General features: G+C 43.1%; 1 protein-coding gene across 1 annotated transcript in view; it reads left to right on the forward strand.

Moving 5' to 3' along the window:
* The window catches only part of LOC139228066 (ras-related protein Rab-21-like), a 31,488-nt gene extending 22,404 nt beyond the window's left edge, over positions 1 to 9,084 (forward strand). Inside the window, exons 4-7 of the mRNA XM_070859227.1 lie at positions 142 to 205; positions 2,083 to 2,137; positions 4,745 to 4,833; positions 6,854 to 9,084. Of these exons, the coding sequence (XP_070715328.1) occupies positions 142 to 205; positions 2,083 to 2,137; positions 4,745 to 4,833; positions 6,854 to 6,996 (351 nt within the window). The 3' untranslated portion in view covers positions 6,997 to 9,084. The remainder of the gene's footprint in view (positions 1 to 141; positions 206 to 2,082; positions 2,138 to 4,744; positions 4,834 to 6,853) is intronic.

Consider the following 9,084-nt stretch of genomic DNA (forward strand, 5'->3'; position numbering starts at 1 on the left):
ACGCAGTATTCCAGGTATACCCTGTATAACTGTAGCAAGGCTTCCTTCTCCGAGCCTCCCCTCTCAATCTGTCTGGGTTGTAGCTCATGTTGGTGGCTTCAGATCCTGTAACTGGGAATTGAATGTCTTTAAACCTTGCAGGTGAAGAACTGGGTGAAAGAGCTGCGGAAGATGCTTGGCAGTGAAATCTGTCTGTGTATCGTCGGTATGTGACTTCTTAACATTGTCGTTCTCCTGTATCGTCCTGTTAAGGACCCCAAACTCTGCCTTGTACAATATTGCTGTGCCTGTACGTTATTCCTGTACCTACAGGTGGATACTGCTTTGTATTCTTCTGTCTTGCCCCATCTTCCCATTTTTTAAAAATTGCTGCGATGGTTTTTTTTTTAAAAAGTAGTTCTCGTTTTGTGGGCTATGCTCTCGGGGCGCATTGATTGAGAATCCCTCCTTGCCCTGAGAATGTGATGGTGGGCCGCCTTGAACTGCTGCAGTCCACGTGGTGATGGTGCTCCCACAGTGATGTTGGGTCGAAACTCCTGCAATTCCCTACCGAATGGCAATGTGGGAATTGGACGTACACTTGAAACAGGAAAAAATTGTAGGGCTTATGGGGAAAGAGCACTGGGGGAGGGGAGGGGAGGGGAACATTGCACCGCTCTTTCCAAGAGCTAGCACAGGCATGATGGGCCGAATGCGCTCTGATGCTATGTGACTTGGAGGGCATCTTGCAGATGACGATGGTCCCATATGGAACGAAAGTCGGGCGAGTTCTACAAAGGGTGGGTAATTCCCTCAGAATGCCACTCAGGTGACCGTTTAAAATGACCCCCATTTCTGTCCATAAACCCTGCTTCCTATTGTCACACAATATTGGCTCATTTTTCTGCCCACGTGTACAATTCGTAACTTGCCAAGTTGACATTTCCCAATCAATTCTATCTGTGTCGCAAATAATTTACTAGTAACCTTGTGAAAAGGAAGAGGTGGAACAGCAAAGCCGAGAAGTTATCACTAAAGTTGGCCTTGACCTAAAACATTGGTTCAATAAGCAGGTGATTGGGGTGCAGTATGTGAAGCTGTTGCCCCGATCGGAGTGTTCAATTTGGTGATCACGGCATGTTTGCATGTGGTGTTGTGCAAAGGTAGCTGTGGTATGACTGACCAAATTAAACCAACTTAAAGTGCAATGTGTAACATGATGGTGAGAGGGAGCTAGCACTCATGTGGGAAAGGGTTCAAAATATCAATATTCTTCGAGGTCAGATCAGACGCACTAATGCAGTTTTGTCCTGTGCATAATGTGTTTCTATTTGCTGTTGTAAAATGCTGGCCAAGTCAAATCAACCAGAACTCCCTTATCCGGTACCACCCCTCGTCCAGAACCATTCCTGGCCACTGGGTGGCGCATGCGCAGAACTCCGACGTGAACAAATTGAAGTCCTTCCTCGCTGCCGACTCTCGCAATCGCTGGCCTGACCCTGCAATCCACCCCCCCCCCCCCCCCCCCTCCGGTGATCTCAGTGCCACACTCCCAGCCCCAAGCCAGCTAGCCCCGATATCCCCTGGATCAGTACCTGTACCATCCAATTTAATGTGACCACCCCTCGTCCGGAAAAATCCCTTATCCAGAACAGGCCAGGTCCCGAGAGTTCCGGATAAGGGAGGCTCAACCTGTACCACATTGAACAGTTTGAGCAGGGAAGCGTGGTTTACTCATTTACTAAAGCCCGAAACATCAGACCAGAATTATGGTGTCTCTCTAAACTGGGAACTAATTCCTTTCCCAGGACTCTTCTCCCTCAACTTCCCACATTACAACAGGGACTACACTCCAAAAGTACTTCATTGACTGTAAAGCCACACGCACACTTTTGTCCTGTGCATAATGTGTTACTATTTGCTCCTAACCTTTGATCGCTATTGACCCTTCCACTTGAGCTCTCTAATTTGAAGGAAAAAAAAATTGGCCACATTTTTCAACTAGCTTATAATTTTGATGCCTTTTCTGGCGGTGGCAATTGGAGTTTGGAGGTCACCCCTTTTACTTACGAAAGAAAATATACATTTTTGTTGATTTTGCAGGAAATAAAACCGACCTGGAGAAGGATCGGATGGTGTCCGTTGAAGAAGCAGAGGCGTATGTATCTGGCACTGGATGGAATATTTGGGGAAAACTGGAGCTAAATTTTACAGTCTCCTAATGTCCACTAAACATTTGCTGAGTGTGTATGGGACACAGCCTTGATACTGGAGTTGGTCTTCAGGGATTTATTGTAAACTGCCTTGAGATTTTTATTTTAAAAATAAGTCACTCAGTAGCTTGGTGGGTAAATGCAGCACCTAGTATGATATTGAGCCATTCATGTCTGTTAAATGTATCTGTTTTCTTTGGAACAGAAGAGGCTGAGGGGAGATCTAATTGAGGTGCCTAGATAGTGGATAGGAAGGACCTATTTCCCTTTGCAGAGGGGTCAACAACCAGGGGGCATAGTAATTGGTAGGAGGTTTAGAGGGGAAATATCTGGTGGGTGTCTGGAACTCACTGCCTGAAAGGGTGGTAGAGGCAGAAACCCTCACCACTTTAAAAAAAAACTTGGATGTGTACTTGAAGTGCTGTAACCTACAGGGCTACGGACCAAGAGCTGGAAAGTGGGATTAGGCTGGATAGCTCTGCCAGCCGCTGTGGACACAATGGGCCGAAATTTCTGCCTCCCATGCTGTAAATTTTTAGGATTCTACGATTTAACGTTGAGAATCAGGATAGCAAAATCAATCCCTAGTTTGGAGATCTGTGCCAGTGCTGGTAGGGGACACTATAATTGGCTGCAGTTTCCAGGGTTTTCCTACTAATCACAATCCCGTGACCCAGCAGGAAAGTACATTTTGTTGGGATGTTGACTGAGGGATGAAGTTTAGCTTTGTGCTCTCTCTTTCCCCCCCACCCTTGAAGTCAAACTGCTTAATTCAATTTTTGAGGAAAGGGCCATAATGTAGGGATCTTGGTGGTAAGAATCTGGTCTGATTTCTTGCTTCCTGTTTTTTTAATATGGAATTACGTATAATATATATCTGGTGCGTATAGTACCATCAGTTGCTTCACCAAACAAGGACATTTATTGCTAAGTCCTGGTTGGAGCATAATGTATGGACTGCTGTGAATTGTTTCCCCTTGTTTGGTGGGTGGATTGAGATTACTCTACGTGTTTCCATGGGGAGGACATTGTGTTCTAAATACAATAATGGTTTGTCCTGGTTAGAAATTTGTTTAGAAAGAATGTTGGAAGTCTAAAGCCTTTAAACCCACGCAGCAGCTCAATTAGCCTTTAAACCTCAAGGGGATAAGTGCATCATTAAATCCAGCCCTTTTTTATTTTAAACACGTTTATTTTTAGATCTGTGGGAACATGTACTTTGTGGTGAGTTAGCAAGCCACTCTCTCCATGAGTCCTGAATTATCACGTTGCTCATTTAATGCAGAGGTTCTCAAACCGGGGTCCGTAAGAGTCTTTCCAGGGGGTCCGCGAAATAATGTGAAAACGCGGCCCCTACATGTACAGCGCTGAGTGGGATGGCTGTCTCACCTTGGAGGGGAGATGCCTGAAGCTTATAAACCCATTCACAAGTTGTTTACCAATAAAATCGCGGTCTCTTCGTTGGATAAAATACTAGACTATTCGACAAGGACTCTGCTAACCCACTCGAAGAACCAGCTTCACAGCAGATCACTGTGTGCAATGACACAAAGTAGGGAGTGGCTACAATTGTGCCATCTCTATGCAGTTACTACTGAGGGTCCTTAGCATTGCTACACCAACATTTTCAGGAAACATGGTGGTAGAGTTTAAGCTGCCTGACCTGGGGTGAAATCTCACCAAGGGTAAACAGTTTTCTGCAGTGAGATGCAGCGATATCTGTAGGTAAATACCTGTTTTTGTTAAAAGCATTATTAAAATGCGCTCTCTACATGCAGCACTTTCATTTTATGAGTGTAATGTATTTGCTTTATGGGTTCTTTGCTTAAGAATTCATAGCAACATATTGCTATTAAGAACTAGTTGGTTTGTTAAACCTTTTGCTAATAATCACACTACACATTTACCAGTCCATCCACCAGGCTCACAACCACCTGCCTCATTGTGAATCTCCTGAACCCAACTGGCTGGGGTTTTATTAAGACTTGTGAACGTTGTGACTGGCTAAGCCACTCCCAACTCAACAACTCTCTAAACCTGTGAGCCTACTCGCAGATGCATACATTACAATGAGTATTGTGATTTAGATGGGGGTCAGTAATTAATTGTTAATCCATTTGAACTTTAAAAAAAAAAGTTTGAGAACCACTGACTTGATGTACCTCCTGTCTTAAACCAATTCTGTTGATAGCCAGCGCAAGTCTGTTTGGAATATTGTGTTGCAGTGATTTCTTTTGAAAGTGCACTTGTGTTTTATTTTCCCTGTGCCCTGCTGAGTCTTTGTATGTGGTGTCACTTGCCTGGCTGAGAGGATCCACTTCCAGGATGCTGCCAGTGGAAAATAAATGGCTACAAGGGTGGCAGCAGGAGAGTGCCTCTTGCTGATTGCCCCCTCCATGTGATTGCCTCCTGAGGATATTAATCTTGTGGGTGCAAATTTACTGTACCGTTCCTGCATGCTGTGCCCCCAGATTAACATTTTTGTTTAGTCTTTGACCGATGTTCAATCTCTTGACTTATTCAAAATTGTTTTAATAATTCCTCCTAAACAGGTATGCAGAGTCTGTAGGAGCAAAGCACTTCCACACCTCTGCCAAAGTGAACAAAGGCATTGAGGAACTCTTTCTCGATGTCTGTAAAAGTGAGTGAGCGTTATCCAACTCTGGCTCTCAGCTGCACTGTTTCGTCCAATTGTGTCAGCTAACCTCGCCATCCCTCCTTTTTTAAGATGCTCCTTAAAACCCTCTTTGACCAAGCATGTAATATCTCCTTATATGGCCCGATTACTTTATTTTGTTAACACTCCTGTGAAGCGCCTTGGGACACATTACTACGTTAACGGCACCAGATACCCAGAGTGGTTAGGATGTGGAACATATTAATACAAGGGCTGGTTCTGGTGACTAGCATAAATGCATTTAAGGGGAAGCTAGATAAACACAAGGGAGAAAGGAATAGAAGGATATATTGGTGGGAGGAGACTCGTGTGGAGCATAAACACTGGCATCGATCTGTTGAATCGAATGGCCTGTTTCTGTGCTGTAAATACTATATAATACAAATTCAAGTTGTGATTACCCTGAATAGATGTTGGATCACATTATGTAGTCCTACCCTTGCCTTTCATATTAGAATTATATTTATATCCTGAGGCGGCTGCCAGATTGTCACACGCTCGCTCAACTTCTCTACTTCCCTTTGTCACAATCACACTAGCTCCTTTCCTCCTGTGGCCTTCCCTTCTTCCTATAATGTGCAAGGCTTTTAGAATCCAATTTTGGAGTCACTTAAGCATTATTGCTTCATTTATCCTGACTTGGAAATATATTGGCAGGTTCCTTCATCGTTGCTGCTCCTGGCACTCCCTCCCTAACAGTACTGTGGGAGCACCTTCACCACACGGACTGCAGCGGTTCAAGAAGGCGGCTCACCACCACCTTCTTGAGGGCAATTAGGGATGGGCAATAAATGCCAGCCTTGCCAGCGACGCCCACATCCCATGAATTAATTTTTTTTTAAAACCTCGTCTTTTCCACTATTTTAACCTTTTATTAATGTCCAATTTTGGTCTCTACTCTTCACAATTTAGGAAAAGCATGAGTTTAAAATTTTTTCTGCACATTTAATTAATTAATTATCCAAACTTTTCAGTGACCTGAGCCAACTTGGTACTAGAAACTATGACCAAAACATTTTACTTCCCCTTTTCTGGATGACCGTGACCATACTTTTATCTTATCTTTATTTGCTGTCCCATTGGTGGTGGTTGTTAAATCTGGTTGGTTAAGTTGCATTTATTAAAAAAAAGTTTTATTCTTTTAGTTCTGATCTTGAAATGTTGGCATCTTCCGTTCTTGATGTGTCCCACCTCCTCAGTTAGGGAATGGGATGGTGAAGTCCTGTTTCTGTGCCAATTCTGCTGGTTAACTGACCACTAGGATGACCATAGGAGCCTGAATTTATTCCTGTACATTGTGTTTTCCCTCCCCTGTGGAGAGGATGGCCTCTCCCCGGATAAAAGGCCTCTGACCTCTTTACCACTTTTTGTGCAGCACAGCAGGCACCAAAGTAGATGGTGATACATTGTCGACCATTTCTGGTGCTACAGGTTCAATCTTTAATAATGCAGATACTTACTAGGAAGTTTGTGGGGGGTGGGGGGGGGGGGGGGTGTGCAGTTTGTGCTGCAGTAATAAACATTGGAGCTGTGGTGTCCTTCAGAACAATGTTGCAGCTGTCCCAAGAATGCAGGCTGTCCAAAATTGTTATTTTAGGATGAGATCAAATCGATCTCCTGTCTGCCCCTTCAGGTGGAAGTAAAATATCCCATGGCACTATTTGAAGAGCAGCAAGGGACTTCTTCCTGATATCCTGGCCAATATTTATCCCTCAACCAACACCTTAAAAACAGATTGCCCGGTCATTATCACATTGCTGTTTCTGGGACCTAGCAGTGTTCAAATTGGCTGTTGTGTTTCCTACATTACAAAAGTAACTACAAAAGCACTTCATTGGCTGTAAAAACCCTTTGGGACGTACTGGGGTTGTGAAAGGCGCTATATAAATGCAAGTCTTTTTCTTTTTTAACCACTCCCCATCAGTACATGACATGTCAGTACTTTGGAGTTCCTAAAATCATTTTTGTTTTCTCCCTTTTTCAGAGATGCTTGAAGTTGCCCAAGCAGAAGAGGCGGCGAGAGAGAATGATCCCAGTCGGGCGAGCCACGCGCGACGGGGCATACAAATCATTGATGACGAACCACAGCCGTTAAGCAGTGGGGGCTGCTGTTCTGCTTCTTACTAAACTGAAGCCCGCCACTTTTGCAGAGAATGAGACTGCAGTGACTGTGGGGCACTGGACTCCCATTAACAAACAAAAAAAAAAAGCTGCAGGATTAATGGACTGGAGGTGCCATTTGTGGTGTCGCCGGCTTCCACACTTAAGCTGATGGAAAATGACGCTCTGCTATCTCTGGCTGACAGTTGCAATTATTTATATAGGAAAATCAATGTCGAGGGGGAAAACTGGCTTCTGCAGAACTTCCGAAGCAAAAGGCCATTGCTCTGGATAGAGTGCCGAAACAAAAGTGAGACCCAATGGCTGCACAAGGCAGGATTTAGTTTTGAAGGGATGGTCATGTACCTAGGACGTAGATCAAAAATGAAGACAATATCCTGCCTGTTGTATGGCATTCAATTAATGTCCCAACAATTTGGGGCCTAACTCTAATATAATCCTTTGTGACTGCTTATCCACTACAGGTGGCACACTACAGATGTTCCTGGTGATGTGGGATCCTGGTACTTCTTGCTGAAAGGGGATAACTATGCTTAGAAGTATTGTTTTTATACACTTCCCCCACCCAAACACAAGTGGGTGAGGCAAGGAGCCTACTGCAATGCACTTTTTTTTTTGGATTGATTTGGTGGATGCGTTTTTCTAGATTACATCTGGCAATTCACCTACTCTCATTTCAGACCCTCCTTTTTATTGCACTTTACTTTCTTGCACATTATAATTTGCAGCCTCTTGGACAGAGATGGCTTGAGTTGGTGCCAATTGGATTTGAATGTTCTGCTCATGTTGAAATGTGTCTCACTGTGCTTTTTAAAGGAGTTAGACAACATTAACCACGGATCATTCAGTTTAGACCTTATCTGATCAGTGTTACAAAAGTTCCACTTGGGTCTTCTCTCCTCTCTACCTTCTACAATGTGGACCCAAGTAGCTGGCCTGTTCCATTATGCGTTCAACATAACCCATGTGTCTATTTGAAGTGAGCATAACACTTTTTTTTCCATAATGGAGCAATAGTATAGATGCACATTGCTGCGATTCTTGTAGCTTAAAATGGTGTTGGGGGTTATATCTAAGGTGTACAGCTCCCTAGCTTACAAAATTAAGAAATTTCCCTCGGTAGGCAGTAACCAAGAAGTGCTGTATTGATACTAGGTACTGGAGCTTTCTGATATCTGTTGGGAGCAGTGAGTGTATTTACTGACCTAGTGCCTACAAGTCTAATGAAAAGACCTTTTCTTTGCCCTGATAATTATAGGTAACTATCATTTTGACTTTAAAAAAAAATTTAAATACAGAGGATGTGAGAATCTAACTTCAAACCACAGTCTGTTTGAGATAAAATAGTTACTGCAGGTTATCAGGGGTGACAGTGTGTCTAAATTTCCTCTGCATTTAAAATGTCTAGCTTTAAGTTCAGTTCGGGTGTTCAGTTACATTAGTGCGACCATACCCATCCAACTGTCAGTGGTATGCAAAACCTATATTACATGATGCAGTCTAGTAAACATTTCTGGCATTTATGATCGAGTGTTTGGCTGGTTGTGTTGAGGATTACATATGAATTCTATCTCTTGCACATAGTTTGCTATTTATTCAGTCACTTAATTTAAAATATGACCATTTCAGATGTAAATGCTGAATTCCCACTGTCTGTTGATATTATTGGATAACTTTTTCTTTGTTATCTCAAAACGTGACAACAGCTGGGATTCCTTGTGGATTGACTGGACAATTTATCAGGTTTACTGTGGCTCAGATTTCTTTCATGCAAGTGCATTTTTGTGTTAGATGTAGATTTATTTTTTTCACTGCCCTTCTCTCCCTCCCCTCTTCCATTTCCCTGCTACTTGCAGTGCCAAGTCACATGCTATTTCAAACTGAATAGAGATCATTGTCTTGCTAATATGGTGCAGTGGTTTAGCAAACCAAGACATTTTTTTTTAAGCCCTCATTAAATATCAGCATTCCAGCAGAATTTTGTTGATACTTGTCAATTGTCTTGCTGATATTGTGTTCATGTTCTGCTATTTAACGAGCCTTTCTCCTAGCAGTGTGAATAATTGTAATTTGGTACAAATAAAAATGCATCTG

This window comes from Pristiophorus japonicus, chromosome 17 (assembly GCF_044704955.1).
Source record: "Pristiophorus japonicus isolate sPriJap1 chromosome 17, sPriJap1.hap1, whole genome shotgun sequence".
NCBI lineage: Eukaryota > Metazoa > Chordata > Chondrichthyes > Pristiophoridae > Pristiophorus > Pristiophorus japonicus.